General features: G+C 41.2%; 3 protein-coding genes and 1 pseudogene across 5 annotated transcripts; 3 read left to right on the top strand and 1 right to left on the bottom strand.

The window, feature by feature from the left end:
* Positions 1-792: 792 nt before the first annotated feature.
* On the top strand, positions 793-4,499 carry noxred1 (NADP-dependent oxidoreductase domain containing 1; the record flags this gene model as incomplete). The annotated part of the gene is made up of 6 exons (XM_080784205.1): positions 793-832; positions 2,090-2,224; positions 2,330-2,510; positions 2,839-2,996; positions 3,994-4,192; positions 4,364-4,499. The coding sequence occupies 6 exons, from the start codon at positions 793-795 to the stop codon at positions 4,497-4,499; spliced, it is 849 nt and encodes a 282-aa protein (XP_080640331.1).
* Positions 4,500-5,546: 1,047 nt separating this feature from the next.
* On the bottom strand, positions 5,547-14,059 carry LOC308329470 (glycine amidinotransferase, mitochondrial-like; the record flags this gene model as incomplete). The annotated part of the gene is made up of 9 exons (XM_080783788.1): positions 5,547-5,659; positions 5,957-6,073; positions 6,763-6,826; positions 9,157-9,321; positions 10,356-10,493; positions 11,808-11,998; positions 12,350-12,545; positions 12,739-12,906; positions 13,991-14,059. 9 exons carry the CDS (start codon positions 14,057-14,059, stop codon positions 5,547-5,549), a joined length of 1,221 nt encoding a protein of 406 aa, XP_080639914.1.
* On the top strand, positions 10,773-11,405 carry LOC308328937 (low molecular weight phosphotyrosine protein phosphatase-like; annotated as a pseudogene). Its single transcript has one exon. The product of its transcript is annotated as a low molecular weight phosphotyrosine protein phosphatase-like (transcript).
* Positions 14,060-15,516: 1,457 nt separating the features above from the next.
* Positions 15,517-20,150, top strand: LOC308329374 (protein TMED8-like). Of its 2 annotated transcripts, none has more exons than XM_080783642.1 (6): positions 15,517-15,777; positions 16,256-16,367; positions 17,262-17,367; positions 17,597-17,690; positions 18,215-18,505; positions 18,694-20,150. In XM_080783642.1, the coding sequence occupies exons 2-6, from the start codon at positions 16,258-16,260 to the stop codon at positions 18,909-18,911; spliced, it is 819 nt and encodes a 272-aa protein (XP_080639768.1). In that variant the 5' UTR covers positions 15,517-15,777; positions 16,256-16,257; the 3' UTR covers positions 18,912-20,150. The 2 variants fall into 2 exon arrangements, with proteins under 2 accessions (XP_080639768.1, XP_080639767.1); XM_080783641.1 differs by having other exon boundaries at positions 16,199-16,367.
* Positions 20,151-21,582: the final 1,432 nt, after the last annotated feature.

Here is a 21,582-nt window from a genome sequence, read left to right as displayed (position 1 = left end):
GGCTGCTGGGATTGTTCACTACAAAACTTATACAAAAAGTTTACCTTTTGCTTAAGACCTTAGCCAAAGTCTTAATGTGCCCGTAGGGTTTTTATAAGTGTATGTTTGATATTTGGTGTGATTCATTGTAATCCACTGGCTTTCAATTTGCTTATTTCCTTGTTTATGTGGAAATTAAGAATATTGTTTCTTGTACATAAGTGTACAGAAGATTTTTTTGGAATTTGTATTGAAAGCATGAAATTATCTTAAAGGGAAATAAAAAGTGTTAAGTCTACTTTACCTGAAATTGTCAACATTATTTTTACTCTTTCCTTTCTATATTAAATTCTATGGAATACACGTTTATGTAGCAAACCACTTGTCTAATTTGCAATATGACAAATTAGATATTTTATTATTTGAAAAATACTGGGCCATTTGCCAGTTTGCTGTGCTGAAAACAAGTCTGTTCTGACTTGAACTTGATTTCTAGACATTTTTGAGGGGTCCAGTTTGAGGGTTTGTGTACGCACACATTCTCTTAACACAAACATTGAATGCCATTTATTTTGATAATGAATGGCCAGCTTTGAGCGTTTGTCCCAGCACAAACATTGAATGTCATTGACAAAGAATGGTCAGTTTTGAGTGTTTGTGTAAACAACATTGCGTAAACACAAACATTGAAGACGAAGGCAAATTCTCATTGGATGTGATGTATGATGATGTACAATGATAAGAGCACCCCTCACCCATGTCTGGTGTTATTTATATTAACAGCAGTAGATCCCAGAAAATTGATTGTGGACTATGGCTGCACCTGGATCTCAACTTCCTGAGAACCATCTTGGTGAGCACAGGTAAACGGTGCATTTATATAGTCATAAGGGACCCCCATCACCTTTTCCATGGCCCATTTAACCTACCCACGCAGAAGAGCAATAACATTACAGTTTGTGTGTGTGTGTGTTTATGTTTTGGTCTTTTTATGTTTCTTAGATGTTTTATTATGTTGCACTGCAATGAAGTGGCTGAGCCGAGGGGAAAGGAAAGGTACTATTTTTACCCAGGGTAACTGGACTAAGCTCAAGAACTTGTTTACAGCCAGGCCCTGCTTATAGAACATTTCATGGTAGAGGTTCAATGCCTTGTCCAAGGGCACTTCAGCGGTGGTAATTTTAACGTGCCGGTCCGGGGATACGAAATAGCGACCTTCCGATATCAAGACCGCTCCGCAAACCGTTCGGCCACCGCTGGGTTATGGTATCATAGCTATTTCATATTATTTATGTAATTAAGTACATACGGAAATTGACAAAGCGATTCTGATTGTGATTCTTCTGATTCTGAAGTCCTGCTGAAAAAAAACATAGTCCTGCCCAAAAAACTTGTTTGCCTTTTAAAGCTTTTATTTTGAAAGTTATAAACCTTAAAACCGGAACTTATTGCTGTGCAGTCGTTTACAGCTTTATGCTGTACTTTCCCAGGAAGTTTGGTCGTTACCATAGAAACTAGTGCTGTTGTGTATTATGGTGTTGAAATCTAATACTCATCATATTTCAAAATCTAGCTACAATCATAACTTGTAAGTGAATAATGGATTTAACAGTTAACCTGAAAACACTCGCTTTTGAATGTGGACTAGATGAACATGAAAAAGAACAACTACATCTTCGTGCACGCTCGGCTGGCCTGACAGTTTGTGGGTGCGCGCACGGTGTTTTCGCATGCAAACTTGTTCACTCATTGAAGTAAGTCAGTCACTCACTCATCTGATTGGTTTCAGCTATTTCTGTGTCAACCATTGCTATTATTAGCTAATGTTGGAAGAAGTAGTCCTGAAATCAGAATTGTATATCAAACCATAGGGATGTCATTCGCAAAAAATCTGTTTGCATGAGGTTTTTACTCTTCTCAGGTCACCTGATGAAAACCCAGTTGATTTGGGATGTGATGTGAACATAGTCTTATGTTACTTTTCCACCAAAGTCACTCATTTCATTGCAGCCATTTATTTCTAACAATCATGTATATTGTTAACTCCATGTGCATACATTTAGGGGGGAAATTCAAAGGCATATTGCAAAAGGTAATTCACTTGCATCAGAAGAAGGAAGTGGTCTGTCCGTGGGTATATTAGGAATGGGACACATTGGGAAGCAATTAGCCCTGATGCTGCTTGAAAGGACAGGGATAAAACCCTCACACATCCAGATCTCCACTAGAAGACCTGGAACATCAGGTATATAGATAGACCTTATATCTGGTCGTCGAACCATTCTGTATACAGAAATACAGCCTTTACCAGAGTTAATTGTTTGTTATTGTCTTTGTGTTATCATTTCAGTACAATTTGCACAGAAGGGAATTGAATGTTACTTTGACAACCGCAGGCTGGCAGCATGGGCAGATGTTCTATTCCTCTGTTGTCTGCCCTCCCACATCCCTAACATTTGTGCAGATCTCGCCTCTCACCTGCCCAAGCACTGCCTTGTGTACAGTTACATCTCTGCCATTCCCGTTAAAAGGTATCACACGCACATATACAGTAACATTTAACAGTGTTCATTTAAAATCCGACAATAATTATTGCTATAGTCTATAGAGGCAATCAGGAAAGAGAACTCCACAAAGATCATTCATGTATCAGCTTTCATGTATCGTTTTGTTTCTTTACTGTATAGTTTGTTCTGTTCCAGTTCAAAATGTGTCTGCTCATATTTTTTGTGTCATGACGTTGTCACGTTACAACAGAAACTTAACAAAATTAACCTTTATGGGTTACAAATGGACAACATTTTAACTGAAGATTATACTGTGTATGGCTATGCATGCTCTTCTCTTCCTCTGTTTCAGATTAGCACAGCTTCTTGGACACAATTTCATCCTCAAACCACAATATCAATGTGTTGCTTCTGACTGTGAAGACTTGTGGCTGACCCAAAGTCATTTGCCCACCATGGCTTTGAATGACCCTATGTTGATGGAAGCATCCTGTCCTCTTGCAATGAGTGGTATGTTGTTTTCTATGATTGTAGCTCAACATCACTCACAAATTCACAATACTTTCTTTAGAGGTTTTAGTATTTCTATTTGTCATTTTATTAAACATAAATTAAACTCAAATCAGAATTGAAAAAGTAACTAACAAATCTGAACTTGAGACTTAAGGAGTCCATGTCAGTATGGGCCATGCCAGTATGGTCTCACAAGGAGTCGAGCCATACTGCAGGCTAGGTAAAACCTCTGATAAATAATGTACGGTATTCTAACTCAGGGGTTAGAATACCCCCCTGAAAATGCTCTCGTGACCCCTGCCCCGTCCCCCTCCCCACCCCCAATACAAATTGACCACTAGAATAACCTTAATAATAGCGAAAATGATACCAGAAACCAGATATAATCATTAATGAAATTAAGGAATCATAAGCATGTTTATGCGTTTACTATGTAAACTCTTAATTTCCATTTTTGTATTGTTGTTTTTTTATGTATTGGGGACCCCCCAAAATAATTTGGTGCGACCCACAGGTTGATAACCTCTGTTCTAACTAATGCAACTTGAAATCTATCACTGCAACACACTCAAGCCCTGCACACATTTCTGCGCTTATGCTTCTGTTTGGCTGGTTGGCACTTCCAAACTGGAATGGGTATTCAATTATGGCAGGCCGGAGTGTCCAAATGTTTTTCAAAGGGGGCCAAATTCCAATCTGCTCAATTTAAAGCTTGTTGGATGCATGACTTTCAGGACATTAAGCACATGGATTGGCGGGCTGGAATTTGGACAGCACTGAATTATAGGAATGGGCACAGTTGTAGACTCAAATTAAGCAACAATCAAGGATTCTGAATTGACTGAAAATAGCACTGAATACACACACACACACACACACACACACACACACACACACACAATACACTGAGCTAAGGAACAACACATACAGTATTTGAATTTCATAGCACTGACTGGTAACAGTTTAACAAGATTGACATTTTAATTCCATTTAGGTGGCTTTTCTCTGGGTGTGGAATGGGTGTGTGCGGTATTGTATGCCCTCCTGAATATCTGTACATCTGCTAATCTGGCATCCACTGAGGCTCTCCTTCTGATCAATAACCTCTTTCCACTAAAAGGACCACATACTGAGGAATTCATTGCACAGAGTTTTGTCAATTCATCTTGCGCACTGTCTCTAGCCTCAGCTGAGTAAGTACAGGATTAAAGCAAGATTTGAATTTTAAATTGTGCTGCTTTGTTGTTTGATTGTACAGAGCAGAAAAGTTGAAGCTCATTCAAGGCGATATAATTTACTCATTGCTTGCTGATGTCCTCATTACAAAAGTATATAATTTTGTTTTGTATCTTCATTTTATAAAGGCCTTTCCCCTGGATTAATTTGGCTGACACGCAGGCAAAGGACACCCCACTGTCACTCTTTGTATCAAGAAGAAAATGTATACAGGACAGTATATCTACAGTGTACAAATCACTACTGGAAAGTTCACAAAAGTGATTATGTAATGCCTTGGATTCGAACCCTGGTCTCCCGCTCAGGAAGAGTCAAGAGACAATGGGAATCCCCCCTGGCCCTAGCTGGAATCCCCCCTGGCCCTAACTTGTTGCAGCAGTTACAGTAAGTCTTCGCCACTTCTTTTCAGTTAGACAATTAACAGACAATTAACTGGACTAATAAATTAATCTTTGTAATGACAACGTTATACCTACTACCTAGCTAATTATAACATGAGGATAAGTATATTTTCGAAATACCCAAAACTATATAAATGTTAACAAAACCATACATCAATATTTTCAAATTACAAATGAGATTACCAGACAGTGGCCTTGTGGTTGGAGTGTCTGCCCTGAAACTGGAAGGTCAGGGTTCGATACCCAGGCCGGGTCATACCAAAGACTGTAATTATGAAATTTTCCCAACATATGCAAGTTAGCATCCGGCAGTTTCTAAATCCTGGTGACCCATACGCAACATTTCTAACATAAAACCTTAGGGTACTCAAAATGTCTGGGTTCACAATGGGGCTCTATGGGCTGGCAAGTAGACTATATTATTGGGCACTGGCAGATAATGCTGCTTCATAGCAATATCTATATAGCAATGATGCTGACCTCTGCATAATAATGACAGTGAGACACTTTATTTATTAATTAATTTCAATCAAGGAATTCATTCAACATAAATCTGAACAAAAAACATTGCTTGTCACATTTTCCAGCATGAAAAACAACATTATTTTAGTAGAAAGAATTCTATCCAATCCTAGAGAATAGAATTGTTGTGTGTTGAGCTCTTAAGCCCAGCCCACACCAATCATTTACTATGTAACAAAACCATTGCAGTGAGAAATCGCAGCGACCTGAATCGCCCCTTTGCAATATATTTCCCTGTGATTCCCTAATGAATAGTAATAATACATTTATTTTTGCATTAATTGCATTTTATTGGAGTGAAATTGGGCTGAATTTCGAGTCATGGTATAGGATTGGAAAACATAGCATTTTACAAGCCCAATAAAAACTGCCTGTCTCTCTGACGAGGCTAGTGGAAGTAGGACTGCAGGGTACCACGACGGCGGACATCAGTTGTCCAGCAGTGGAAACTACCACCGAGGGAGTTGGCATGGCGAATGTTCACCTTTATGGACTTGATACCTGGGGTTAAAAAATATTTCACTTATAAGTTATCCTTATACCTGCCTACTGTAATTGAAACTCTGCCATACAATGGTGTGTAGCACCCGAAATAGCAGATCTACAAGCTCACAATGTGTTGCACCACGACATCTACTATTTTCGGTGTGAGACTCTGTTGTACGACTAAGCATAAATCAGGCTTAACTTTACGCATGACATGAAAAACATACTGTTAGTGTGTCCGTATGAAAAAGGTACATGAATGGCCTAACTATGTCTACACAGGGAAATAAAAAAAGCATTATGTCAACTCACCAAGGTTCTCAAACATTTTCTGTATGGTGGTTTCATTGGCATCAACCATTACACGCTTCTCATCCAACATTAATACATTCATAGACAGCCACTTGGAGGACATCCACAGTGGATGGTCTACACAGGAGATAAAATGGAGTCAATTTCACAAACTCCAAACTCCAGTTTAAGGCTGTAAGCAGTAACACCTATCCTGAGAAATTACATAAATAAACTATCAGAGAAAAAGCTGTTAATTGCGAACGCACTGAGCACTTACTATGAGACCTAGCAGATCATGTCTGTCTGTGTGTCTGTGTGTGTGTGTCCCCTTTGTGCCCATATATGGAGCTGAGTGATTTGTTTGTGATTGATGCAACATACTCCATATTTGGACGTATAGCTGCTTTGGGGACTCCTTATATGGTTATGGCTAAGTTAAAAACTTAACTTAAAAAAAACTTAACTTAAAAAAAAAAAACTTAAAAAAACCCAAATATGTACGAGCTGCGTTTGCTTCCCGCGTTTGCGCGTCTTACTGGTGTTACGGTCCAAAATTTCTAGCCAGCAAAGGATGTCCATAACATTTTGTATTCACAATGTCATTCTTTAAAAAATGTGCTAGTGGTTTAAACAGCTGAAAGGATGGTGACATGAATTTTGACAATAGAATGTTTATACTGTCTGAATTGTCTCTTATTAGTGCTTAGTGTATTCATGTCTTAATGTTTAATGATTTATGTGAAGCACTTTGCATTGTCTCATTGTTGAAATGTGCTTGCCTGGCTTTGCCTTGTCTATAGGTCATTTCAAAAGTCAAAACTCACCATCAGGAATCAAGGGCAATGGGGGTTTCATGACTGTCCAGCCAGCTTTCTTAAACATGTCAATCTGAGAAACAAGACACAATGGAGATGACAAAATGAAACACACCTGACCTATTATTATATTATCTCACAAGAGGGTATAGCTCTGGACACTAAAGGCCTATTCATAGTCTGGATTTTCGGTGGTGAAGTGACCACCGGAGCTGAAATAACGTTGAGCGGTGGTGAGTAAAAACAGAGAAGGGCTGGAGCGGTGGCGGTGGTTTGCTCTTCAGCGCGGCTCGTGACGTCATGTTGTAGTTCGGTGGTCACCTAACCACCGGAAATCCAGACTATGGCCCTCATTTATCAACCGTGCGTACGCCAAAATATGGGTGCACGCCGAAATTGCCGACATTTTTGACATTTACCATTTCCGCCAAAGCTTGAAATTGAACGTGACAACGTTGAAAATCCACGGTTGCTCCTCAACTGGCGTACGCATTTTTTTCTGTCTTCGAGCTGCGGAGCAGCATTGTCTGAACTGCTGACACGCTGTCACAGGCATCTAAACATATGTTTTCTCTCCTAAAATGTTAATATAAAACGGTATGTGTATGTAAAAAAAAAAGGGAGAGATTTCCAACTTTACAAGTAATTAAAATCGCGCAATTAAAAACAATATAACATGTTTACAATGTATTAGTTTGTGCTTAATCAAACAGTGATTTACTGGCCTTGTTATGCAAGCAACTTTTTGGAGCGCATGCGGTGATGCGGCTTATGATTGTGTTAGCTTATTTTATTAAAAAAAGGCATAAATGGACTGCACGCCTTTATTTCCAAGTGACAATGACAAGCATACAGCTGCCTATTTGTAGTAAGTACTAGCAGGCTATAGGCATAAGGGACTTAATCATTCACCATTTAAATAAGTGCTTAGACAGGTTTTGACAGTTTTGACAGTTCAGATAAAAGCGAGATCATTTTCGGGGCTCGGGAGGACGGGACCGCGCGGCGTGCGTCGCCAACACATACCAGCACACATGCAAGCGGCAAGCCTTCATCCATATGTTTATGATTCGTTCATCAATGATCAAATCAGAAATCACTACATAAACGTTGATTATGACTGCCTTGACGACATGATAGCCTCTCTCATGCTGCATGTATGTCCATGCGGCATACATGCGGATTTGGGCTGTCTGTGCTGGAATATTTCCATGACGTTGGAAAGTAGCCTATAGTGCAATGCAGCTGCGGAGAGTCCCAACATGCATGGGTAGCCTATATACTGTAATCTACAGCAGGCCAACAGCACTTGTCTTTCTGGAGTTACGGTATATGCAATCTCCTCCTCGTTTAATAAACCTGACGTGTCACTGGAATGTCAAATGTGCCGTGCCAGCCCAGCGCAAGTGCATGGGAACCGCATCGGCGATAGGTATAGGCTAACCCAGCCAGTCAGCCCACCACCACCAGTAGGCTACCATATATTTTGGCTGCACATTAATATAATTGACAGTTGACAGTCCTGCAGCCACTGCAGCGACTGCGAGGCAATCTAATTAGACTGTCGAACGTGCATGCAGTTGGTCACGGACGGACCACAGTGATAGAGAGAGACAGACAGACAGGACAGGAGGAGCACCTGCAAAACAGCAGCGTGTCACCGTTCGTGTGTGTGCCTATTTGTTATTTAATTATGGTTCAGGTTCAGGTTTTCGTTCACTAATATATCTTGTTGTATATTAAATTAAAAATACTTTAATAATTTAATATACAACTAACAACACACAGTGAAAGTTGCTTGCAAATTGCGATATGTGCGTGCGTGCGTGGCGTGCGGGGGTGAGGACCGTGAGGCGGGCAGCAATAAGGGAAGCGAGAGGAGAAACAGACAGGGTAGGCCTACAACTTTATTTAATTCATGCAGGTGTTCGTTTTTTATTTATTTAACAACACACCAGTTAGTTGGGCAGCTTGCAAGTTGCGTGTGCGTGCTGTGCGTCTGTGCGTGTGTATGAAAGAGTGAGGCGCAGCAAGGCACGGGAGAAACCTATTTTTTCATGTTGCCATGGTTTCAGTAAACGTATTGCCGTTTTCAGGTCGCAAAAACGAGGGCGAGGCTTGATTTCATAGGGCGTGCCAGATAGATTTCAGCCGTCACATTTATTAACGTGAGAACGAAATTAAGGAAGGATCAGCTGTTTGCGATCACTTTATAAATGCCGTGGCGACGTGGGTGTACTACGAAACCTGCACTCGAATCTGTGGCAGATTTTACACTCGATTGATAAATGAGGGCCATATGTATGAGCCTTATGAGAAAGATTCTCTCTCTCATGGTGTTTCTCAGTCTCTTTCATTCAGAGCTCTCTCTCATTCTCTCTCTCTCAGCCCCTCTGATCTTACCTGGTGACAAGGGCGATCAGGGTTGGACAACACCAGTCCCGGCCCAATAATGTTAAAAGTGGCATCGATGTGCATAGGATTGGGATCCTCAAAGGAGATTATATGGATGTTGTAATCTGGGGCAAGATGACGACGCATCCACTCAATTCCCATGTAGTTTGTAACCTGCAGAGGAAGCAATGGGATATGTGTCAACGCATACAGGTGGATGCAATGCTCCTGTGGGCTGTGGCTGACCGGATAGAGCTGTGGCTCTCCGTCTGGAGACCTGTGTTTAATGCTCCTGCCTGACCTCAGTTTACTGTCTCCCTACTATCCTTTCAAAATAATATTTGCAATATGAGGGGCCTTGGAGCACACAAAGAGAACAGTGGGACAATTTTATGGCTTGTGACTTGTGACAGGTCTGCGACCTGTTATATAATTGACCTCTTCTTCATTAATTTGACCTTTGTTCTCTCCTGCAGATTGTAGTTAACTGTCATTTGAGCCTCGGCCCTTAGTATCTGATGATTTTATAAGGCGAAGTGGGAAGGGAATTGTGGGAGGTCTGGGGTTCGATCCCCGGGTGGGTCATACCAAAGACTGTAAAAATTGGACCCATTGCCTCCCTGCTTGGCACTCAGCATCAACGGTTGGACTGGGGGGGTCAAATCAACTAATCAAAATGATTCCAGAGTGCGCTACAGCTGCTGCTCATCGCTCCTTGGCTATAGCTCACCGCTCCAAGAGATGGGTCAAATGTGGAGAACACATTTCACTGCGGTATGATGGTATGGTATCGTGTGTGACAAATCGTATGACTTTGACTACTGCTCTGATTTTAGCCCTATTTTTCCTCATGATTATATTTCACTATTATAAACACTATATAAAAATGTTGATGTTTGTACAATGTGTGCCTAAAATGGAGCCTGGAGGTCATTCGAAATCATTCGGATTTGGCATACAAGTGGTGTTGAGTTTTGGTGTGTGCATGTGTTAGTTTAACCTGACTCTGCCAGCTGGTGGCAGCAGTGAGTTCTTCCTCCTGCTCCTGCTGCTAGGAGGATGGAACTTGTGAACTCAATACTCCCTCAATCTGGCGGAGTCAGGTTAGTGTTAGTCTATTCTCATGGCAAAATCATCTGATTATTGAGATAGTATGACATTTCCTATCAAGACCAATCCTCTGGCGAACAGGACTGTGACTTTTATACCTGACTCCTTTGGACAAACAGATCCTTTCCAGCTCTGATGAAATCGGCAGCATCAAAGCAGGGCTCATGCTCTGTGGTGACAAACTTCCCCTGGGCAGCCAGCTTGTGTCTGTCTTCCACTGTGTGGATGGGGTAGTCCTGCAGGAGACATTGTGAAGAAGATTATATGTTTTTTAAGGGTACCTACCCTAGGGTAGTAGGGGTCCGTGCACAGTGCACACACACACACACACACATTATTTTAAAAATGATTTAACTTTAATGGAAGTATAATCAGGCTTGACCACATTTGCAGTCATAATTATGTCATAGATACGCCATAGATGACTGCAGACTGACATGACGTCACAGGCCGGCCACATAAGATTCCGAGACCCTGGAGGTGCGCCAACGCGGGGCTTTATTGTTCAATGTGAAATGGAGGCCTGCAGTAATATGTCAGTGTTGTTTGTGTGTTTGGGGAACACTTGCAGATCCCCCATTGCTGAAGCTGTCTTCAGAAAGATGGTAACCGATGCTGGTGTTGAGGATAAGTGGAGGATTGACAGTGCGGCCACCTCTGACTTTCAGACTGGCAACAAACCAGACCCTCGTGCCATAGCCTGCATGAATAGTAACAGCGTGCCCATAAAGCATGTGGCTAGGCAGGTGACTGAAGACGACCTCATCGGCTTTGACCATGTCCTGTGCATGGACGAGAATAATTTAAGCTACCTGGAAAAGAAGGCTAAATCTGTGACAGACTGCAGAGCTCCTTGGTTCCTATGACCCCCAGAAGCAGTTGATCATCCCTGACCCATACAAAGGGAATGATGAAGACTACAAAAGGGTCTACGAACAGTGCATGAGATGCTGCAAAGGATTTTTTGAGGGCACTAGCCCAAGGGGCCAGTGAGGCTTTCCAACGTTGAAGCACGGGGCCCTAGTGGTAAGAGGAGGGACTGCAGGCGGACCCGTGGATTCATGGAAGAGGAAAGCCCATGCAGCTGGGCTTTAACATTGAGCACTCGGTTGCACTTCCGCATTGAACCACCAGAATTTGGAGGTCTCTCGGTAATTGGGCACATATCAAGAGAGCATGTTTATTTTAATGATCAATCACATATAGGCTATCTCCAATTTATCGGTATCACAATGACAGCCACTTTTTCAAGGTTTTAAAGGAAAAGAATACCATGATTTATAAGGTATGCGGCCCACCCATCTGGCCACTTGACACATTTGTAACTTAACACAAACCAGTCAGGCGGAAACCTTTTTATGTCCAGACCAGAACTGCTACTTTTCAGGACACAGAAATGTGTTGCGTTGAGACGCATTGTGAGCTTGTAGTTCAGCTATATTTGCTATACTTTCAGACAACCCTGTCATACAACAAAGATGAAGATGAAGTCTGGAAATACAAGCCGGTTTCTGCCGATAGTGACACAATATTTTACAAAAAGGCCTCACCTGATCATACAGCTCATCAGCCATAGTAGGTTTGGGAGCAGTGGTCCATTTAGCACCCTTTCTGAAGTATTCTTTGATCAGAGGCCTGTATGCACGGTATTCAAAGAAACGAGCCCTCCAGGCCATCGGAGCCTCGATTATCTCATTGCCCACAACCATGAGGATGTCTCTGGGCATGGCAGCATACATGCCTGGGTATTGTCAATGATACACATCATGTCAAGTCTATCTAAAACACCTTATAGGCCTACAGCTAAATGCTATGGGTTTATTATTACATTCTCAGTTATATAATGCTCAGAATTTGTCAATCTTGGTAAGTGGTAGTGGTAAAGAGATCCTACACAAGTCTACACATACAGATTGCTCATAATAGTTTAGCCATTTGGCTTCAAATATAGACACGGAAAGCATAAAAACAAAGGTTTGAAATGCCAGTCAGTTAATGATTGACAACACAGACAGTCCTCTACTTCTTGAAGTTCTTGCATCCATCAGCTGATGATTTAATGATTCTAATCCTATCTGTACCTGGTATTTACCTGATGACATGAAGTCTGGAGTTTTGTATTCAAATGACCAGTCAATGGGCTCTGGCCTTTGAACAGTAACCCCCTCCAGACGTAGAATATTGCACATTTCCTCAATCTCAGTAACAGCCTTCTTCAAGTGGTCCGCAGGAAAACTTTGGCCCCCATACTTCTGATAGAAGGGCCACCACTTTTCATATGTGTTAGCCTGTCAACAATTGAACAGTAAGACAAGAAACTCACAAAAAGGGCATCATCCTGTACATTTAAGTCATTTATTCCCTAAGCTTTTGTGAGAAGTCTCTGCACATCATGGTTCCATTAGATTTAACTTTGTAGAGAGTGCACAGAAACACAATAAATAATGTGTTTCAAACAAGGTTATGTTTATCATTTCTTACTTTGACCTCCACGGTGAAGGGAGGCACGCAGGCATTTTCTGCACGACCAACAATCACCTCCTCTAATGGGTCCCATTCGTTGTAAGCACAGACGGGACACTCCTCACTGATGGGGGGACAGGTGCTCTGGAATGCACGCTGCACCCAGCCAGTCACAGCCCGTCCAAACTAGGAGGAAAGAGAAATGCTGCGTGTGACTTTGATTTTTGTTGTCAACAGAATTCGAGACCCCCTCTTCTTGTTGACCTGAGATGTTATTACTTATCTGGAATTCCCCCTCCACAAAAAACAACGCAGAAAAAGACTCCTCCGCCTCCCCCCACCACCTGTTGTGTCTCCGGACTGGGCCGTGTTCGAGGACGTTTCTGTAGAACCCGGCATGAGACTGTAGGACTCTGAGGCAACGTGACATGGCCTTCATTCCGGCAGATAACACGGGAACACTTACACAGACACATGAGAATGAACTCTCCACACAGGCGGCCTCCAACCCGTGCCTGCATAACCAAATATTATCCTATCCACCTTATTTGAAATGTGATGTGATGTCTTCTTATGCCCCCCCCCCCCACCTTTGTCCAACTTGTGTTGGACAAAGGAGGAAGTTGGCAGAGAGCATTTCTAGTTTTATTTAGTGTTTTTCTTATTCTTGACATAGTTAGCAGACATTAATTTCAAAATCAAATTAGATTTCAAACCTATCCAGTATCCACAAGTCTATTCCACAACAATAAATATGCATAATACTAAAACTAATAATTAATAATGATTGTTGATATGCATTATTTATTTATTAGGCCTACGTTTTTGGTCTTTACTTTTTGTTAACAAAAAAGTAAATGTAACGCTTGCCTACACAGCCATGCCTATAAACTCCCTGAAAGATGAAAGAACCCATTCCTGTATCATTCAACCTAAAAATGTAATTGTTGTTTGATGTTTTGATTGGCTTGGCTGTGGAATTCGTTAAATAAGAGGCGGAAGAAAGACAGTGAACTAATTGTAACCATTTCAGTATTAGGCTAAATCGATCATAGGCTAGCTGTGCAATGTCTTCATCAAAGTTACTGTTTCTATTCAAGATGCATAGCCTATAGTTTATTTATTTTTTACAAAAAGGAAAAGAATGGTAGTTTGTTACATCAGCTAACCTACATGTCAATTTTAGTTATATTTCTGCACCTCAGATGCAGGCTTCTTAAGTTCAAACAAGAATTTGTCTTAGCATTTGGAAAATTGGTAAAAGCATTACCTTGGCTCTGATCAGATGAGCCGCCTCAGCCCCTCTGCTGTCTCCTCTGAGATATCTGAAACGCAGCATTGTCCAATAACAACTTGGGAAAGATTATGCAGTGAAGTCAAGCGGCAGCTTCGTGTCAGAGCAGAATCCTATCCACCTATCTTTGAGAATATATTTGTAATTTTCATATAATGTTGCTGATGTCTGAGGTGGGTGGTCTTTCAGTACCTGCATGATGCTCAGTGACATATAAAGGTCCCTGCCCACATCGGCCCACATCCCTGTTTTTGTCTATACATAGAAGTGCAAGTGAATTTCAACAGTGTTTAGTGATAGAGTTAGAGAAAATATCATTGATTGAAGTATTTATTAACAGGTTGCAGAATTACAGTAGGCCTACATTTCAAGCACAACTCAATACAAAAACTATTAACTACCCAATAAAGCACTACACTTGTTTACAAGAGGGTGCGCCTTGTTCAATTCATCATAACATTTATACAAAATTGCACTATGCAATATGAATCATTGCCAAATAGGCCTATCTCTAGAAAACCATAATATAAAATATAAATTAAAAACAATATATAGGCCTATTATTTATAGCTCTGCTTTGAATAGACCATCAACAATACTAACGAAGCATTGTGATAATGAATGACATAACAGTTTTAATAATAGTTCTGACATTCCAGGCTCCATCTTTTTGGGTCCAGGAGATTCAATGTCATGCTCAAATACACAGGTACTGTACAATTTTGAAGCTTTGTCTCTCTTTCTCTTATGACATCTCAAAGGCAAATATTAAACTTTTCACTGAACCACATAATTTGAAACCTTAGTTACAAGTTACTTTGCAGATTTAAGTTAGACAAATTAGTAAAAATGTGACTACATTTACTTTGTTACTTTAAGTATAGATTAGATTTAAGCACATTTAGAATACAATCTTTGTACTTGTTACAGAGCATTTTCATATAGTGGTATTTAATACTACTTTTACTTAAGTCAAATAGGCCTATTTCTGCCTATATCTAAGGTATAGCACTGCTATAGCTTGCAAAGGTATAGCAGTCTCCTTGGACATCCTCTTGGAGTGGTTTCCTGTGGTGATTTTCTGTAACATGTTTGTTGTTACAAACATGGTTGTAAAGTGGGGTAAAGTGGGGTTGGAAGTGAGGTTGTTAACCTCACCTCCAACCCCCAATATGGAGGACTAGGGGTTGTCCTTAGTCTGACCCCTGCCCTTTGAGCTGTCTGGCATGGTTGGACCTGCCACTGTAATGGTTATTTGAAAATGTGTTTCAATGGAAAATGTGCATACCGGTAAATTGGGAGAAATTATGTCAATAGTCAACAGCGCCATCTTGAGGCCGTGGGGCTATAGGGCCCCTCAAAAAAATTGCCACGGTACTACAAATGTTATCATTTAAAACAATAAAACAACATTGTCCGTCCATCGTGATACATGTCTGCTGTGGTTTTAACCCGGCTGCCGCAATTTTGTTTGATGTGTATACGGGCAAATGCATGGCTGAAATGCCACCACCACCGTGTCGTGATGATCCACTCCAGCTGCACAGATTCGTGGAATTTCGTCAGCATTCGAGAAAGAACGGAAGTGTGAGAATCGGGTCAGTGTGTTTTTCTTTTCTTTCTTTTTCCTGCAAAGCAGCAGCGGGCTCGGGCAGGGAAACAGTCAGGCACGTCGCATGATTGCTGTCATTTTGGACTTCCTGATGTCCTAATCTACCTCTACTACACACATCACACCGTCTCGTCTATCAACGTTACACGTGGTGAGTTGGTCGCCAACTTGTTGTTTTGTTTCCACTGTTGTCAAGCTAGGTAGCTAAACGGCAGCTTCCTTCCGACGGTGAAGCTTATATGGACATGACATCTGAGTATAGTAGTGTAGTGTACTGTACTCCAACCAATCCTCATGTGTGACACAAGTCATTTACAGTTTGTCGAGTCAATCAGGAAGACTGCGATGTAGCGGACTGGACTTCGGCTACGTACTACGTCAGAGGAGAGTCTCTCTCTCTCTAGCCCTGAAACATGACTGTCATGAATCGTCATGACTCATGTGTACATTACATGGCTATCTCTCTCCCTCAATGTTTCACCTCTCGCTCTGTCATCTGTCTGTCTGTCATGCCTCGCGTCTGTCATCTGTCTGTCTGTTTGATCTCTCTCCCTCTCTCTCTCGTGGAGAAGGGCGGGGATTCATGTGCTTCTTGCATAGAGACGGGGCTGTTATCTTGTCTTTTGTAGCGATGGAGAGGTTGGAAGCCACATCTGAGCTGCAGTCCAGGTTGTCATCCCTTTCGGTTTCCTCTTTTCCTGGAATAGCATCCACGTACGGCGAGGACAGGCTGCTAGAGAGGTAACCTGTTGCTGCTTCAAGAACCCAAACGGAGTTATTTGGAACAAAAACATTGGTTATTGGGTTTTTTTCCCCAACATACTGTGTAATGTTACATAATGTTGCGTTGGGTGAAGCGTATGTTTGGTCGAGTCTCACTTTTGCTAAACCTTCTAATTGTCACTGGACGTCCGCGCGCAAAGCCCGTACTTCTCCGTGCATGTACAAAAATATATCTAAAGTGCTGAGCCTGTAGCCACGGCTGTTAACTCGACATATCCACACCCTTTATGCACGGTATTAGCCCGTATTTTTCAATAGATATCAGTTTTAATCCCGTCTGCCTTAACGCCATTTTATTTCCGTGTTCACATCCTGTTTACATCGAGTGTAATACCGGTTTAAAACTGATGCGTCCCGCTACTACCACCCATTGAGGGAACAGGGAACTTCCGACAGAATCCAACACAGACGGCAATAAAACACATATCTATTGAAACGTACAGACGAATACAGTCCACACAGGTTCCGAATGTTGAGGTAACATCCATGGCTACTGGCTACAGTGTCAGCACTTTGTTTTGTGTACATGTACGCAGAACTACGGGCTTTGCGCACGGATGTCCAGTGATTTATAGTGGGTTAGAGATCAGACCAAGACTATCATAGATGCGAAAGTAAAAGTCAGACTCGATAAAATGGATACAGGAAGAGAGCAGGCACTAACTCGGAATAGTGGGCAACCGGCTAAATCTCAATGTAAAATGTACTATTTTGTGCAAAATGTAAAAAAGGAAAATGTCTTTAGTATACACTATGATGGTCTTGATGCAAGCCTAGTGTAATAACTGCTGTGCGCATTAGATGGTAGCAATTATCTTATTTATTCATTTCTATTTGTTGTCTCTGTTACAGACTCCAGAATACAGACCTTTCACAGAGTTCTAGCACTTCCGTCAGCCAGCCCGATATGGACCATGAAACTAAAGACACTACGGATTCTAAACAACACATCGAGGGGGTGGGTACAGCTGTTTGTGTGTCAGGTGACGAGCAGTCGGTGGTAGACGATAAAGCACATGCTGCCAGCGCATTAGTTTATAACCACTTGTGTCCCAGCATGCCTATTCTGGGGGGAACATTAGCCAAAAATAGCAGATCTACAAATGTTTACATCAGCAATTTTTTGTGAAGACATTTTGAGAAAAACAAATCTGTCTGATTTTCTGTGTGTTAATGTCTGTTTTCAGGCTGATCAGGAGACTCCTGCTGAGCAGGCCCTCGAGGGAGTCTCAGAGGGGAACAGCACCGCTGGGAACTGCCAGATCTCTGATGACATGAAAGGTGAGAAGCTGTGGGGTATTCCACCCAATTATATTAGCACATCTACGGTATGGAGTCACCCCACTCTGACACTGACACTCTGCATTTGGTCAAGACCAGGCTTTTCTCCTCAGGTTTTGTAATGATCAATTCAATCTATTAGTCGGATTAACCACTTAAGCCCTATTCAAGTGATTGCCATGCACACATGAGCTAATATTTTTGAGTGGTGCAAAATAGTGGTGAAAATAAAGCCCCTTTGCTCTCCCACTGCCTCCATGAAGGAAGTATATGAATTTCATTAGAAAGTGGATCAAATGCAATATCCAGGTACCATGAGAGTACCCATTTATCAGCCTCAATTCTATACTGTTCCAGTTCAAAAATTGTCTGCTCATTTCTTTGTGTCACCACTTGTTTAGTTTGTATCCTGTGCGAGTTCTCTCTCCTGATTGGATCAATTTCAATGGTATCCTGACCTGAAAATGTAATTTCTGTTTACTAAAGAGCATATCAAAGTTTTATTGTTGGGTTTTCAACTCCAGGCCAAATGCCACCATTGAAGCCTCCATCGACATGGACATCTGAAGCAATCAAGGAACTGAAGGCCAAGCTTCGACTGGAGAAGGACAGCGTGGTGACCATATACAGAGGGGACATCATGACAGTACACGTTCCTACCGTCCCTGAGGGGAAACAAGTTTGTTGGGAGTTTGCTACAGATGGTTATGACATCGGCTTCGGTGTATATTTTGACTGGACTCCTGTCACCAGCCGGTCTATCACAGTCCACATCAGCGAATCGAGCGATGACGAAGATGAGGATGACATTGAAGGTCAGTGCGTGTCGGCCGCATGTCATTATCCTAAAATAAGGCAGATCGACAAGACCTAGACTTAAGTGGTTAACACTTGATTCTGTCACAATTTACCAACATAAAAGTGTGTAGACAATAGACAATGTGTCTCTGCCTGGTATATTTGTTAGTTTTCTTGAATTGTTGGTATGTGCTTTGTGCTGCAGGGCCCATCAGTAGCGGAGATGTTGAGAAGGGCTCCAAAACAGTGTCCAACTCCAACCTTGGTGAAATCTTGCCCGTCTACCGCCAAGACAGCCACTTGTTGGTGCATGGCGGCAGTCATGAATTCCCTGGTGAGGGCACTTACCTCCTGAAGTTTGATAACTCTTACTCACTTTGGAGAAATAAAACACTGTACTACAGAGTATATTATAGTGCCTGAGAAGAATCCTATTCCCTATTGTCTATGAATGTATGATATACAAGAACTATGATTCCAAGAACTATTTTTTGATTCCACACATGGTAAAAGAGAGAATGTTATCTAATGGTTAGCAATGGGCACATCTATTTTTTACCACTATCGGCTTGTATCGCCCCAGGGGCCACATTTTGAACGCAACATGTCCCACTTACCGATAGATATTTTCTAAAGCATTTCATATAATGTATATGTGCCATGTCTCCATGTATGTACTGTGCATTTAGATAAAGTGTCTATCATAAAGTAAATTATATATTGTCGTAAGCCATAACATTTCTATTTTCTGAAAGCAGCGATCAGGGAGCCCTTGACACATGCTTTGTATGGGTCAGATGCACTGTTCTAAAGTCATGGGTGTTGATTTAACTCGCTGAGACAGTCAAGTCCTGAGTGTTCATTTAACTCTCCTTGTTAAATTAACACTCAGCACTTGGGGATTGTTTTTGTTTCCTGTATGTTCCCCTTTTTATGATTCTTAAGTTCATTCAGTTCCTGTCATTTGTATTTATGCAACTGCATTCTTGCTGATTCTTTTCTAAAGTCTGTGTGAAATCCAACCATGTTTGTTTAATTTCATATAAATAGTGTGCACAGCAAGGCCAATGTTTTATCCATGTACTTTCTCTGTGATTATTGTTGTTAAGACGCAAGATAAAAGTCTGTGTATGTTTAATGTGTTGGAGGAGGTTTTACGGGTTGACCAGAGGTTCACAACCTGTCTATTATGACACAAATAAAAGCCATCCCTTAACACGTGAAGCTGGTGTTATGTAATATAGATTCAATATTTACATTTGACTTGCCCCCGCTTAGCTTATTTGTTTTGAGTGAGGGATCTGATCTTAACCACAGTTCAGCCACAGGATGTCTTTCAGATTATTTCCTCAATGTATTTTATCCACAAATGTAAATCAAAGTCACTGCATTTGTATATCCCCTGTGCATTGGACATATTTTGTAATGTCCAGTCCTAATTTGTCCTGATTTCCAAAATCAATGCTTTTACCTCATTAAATCACTTGTGTGCATGTTTCCAAAGATTTCTTGCTGATTTCCAAGGCTTTTGCTGCTAATGTTGTGTAGAATATAAACAACTGATTCAATGCTTCCCATGTCTGCTGTACTATATTGTTTTAAATGTTACATATGTATCCTGAAATTCTTTTCCATAATAAAGAGGAAAATTATTGTATAGTTTTCTGAGTTACATATGGTTTTTATTTTATTTTTTTGTTAGTTGTATATACCCATTTAGGGATGAAGACCACAAATTGTTTTTCAAAGAAAATATGCCCACTTAATTTGAGAAATGAAGATCTAACAACATCAACTCTTATCCAGAATTAGAAGCTGCTCCAAGTTAGTCCCGTGTGTTTCCATTAAATTCTGACTGGGGGATTGATGTAATTGTTACAGAGCTGGTGATGAACACAGTTCTCCCTAAAGGCTGTAGGCAGCCAGCAACACTGAATCACATTTAGGCAAGGGGAGTTTATTATAGGACACAAGAGCATTAAGACAAAAGGCAAAAGAAACAAAAAAAATATAACTGATAAAGAGAAATAGTTAAGAGAATATAAAATAAGAATATGCAAACATGTACAAAAACGCAAAGGTTTGGCCTAGTATTGATATAAAGACTGTTCAACAACTGCATTCAATAAAACCCTAACCACACCAAAGGGTCAAGACGGTTTTAGCGTTGTCCCTGCGGTGTGATATGTCTTATTGCACGTTGACCCACATTGACCCTAGTGATTCAACGCATGGAATTCAATGGCGCAAACTACACCAAACCGTTTGGACCCATGGAGTTGCATGGTGACCCTTTGGTGTGGTTAGGGCTTTAAGGTTCACCTCAGGCCCACATAAATGGATTTCCATTGTTGTAGCTCAACTACCTATCCTATTGGTTGTTTAGAATGATTAGCGCAGGTGAGGCAATTATGGCCCTCCTACAAATAACACTGGGTAACTTGAGGTAGGTTCAAAATAACATGCATTGAGCTATAAAACCAGTCCATACTGTGTAGCTGTCGTCATGAGTCATTTAAACTTCTTCGCTCTTTGGTCCATCGCTAATGCTCCCCGCCAGTTTGTTGGGTAAGTAACAACAGCGTTTCAAAATGTGGTGGTGTTGGGTAGTAGTTTAAACCTTTTCATTAAAAGTTTGTTCATACTGTATCTCTCCCTGCAGTAATTCCAAAAGGAGACAAGTCCTCCTGCCACTGCCTCTCCCCAAATATTTGGTTATATTTGGTTTAGGAGAGTGGGCCTCTATAACATCCGTATGCGTGGAGGTTCTGGTGGGGGACAAGACCCAACAAATTGGGACACTGTCACAACAAAACAGGCAAGGTTGGCCAGTTGTTCTCAATGTGATTACAGGGGTCCCCAGCTGAGTTGGTTAATGGCATCAAATTCAATCATTTTAGGCTATAGCATAGGCCCATGTGAAAATGGCAGAAAATGGCTGCTCTACAAGCTCAGTGACACTGTTTGAGAACTGCAGTAGGCATGTTTGCATTTAAATTTGTTTCAAATGAAGCACATGCACTGTAAAATCCTGAGGGTGTACAATATTGGACCATCTTGGAACACAAGATTTAACTGTTTAGTGTACACTGTA

This window comes from Protomyctophum bolini (genome assembly GCF_963924005.1).
Source record: "Protomyctophum bolini genome assembly, chromosome: 15".
Lineage (NCBI taxonomy): Eukaryota > Metazoa > Chordata > Actinopteri > Myctophiformes > Myctophidae > Protomyctophum > Protomyctophum bolini.
This window is presented reverse-complemented; position numbering and strand designations above follow the sequence as displayed.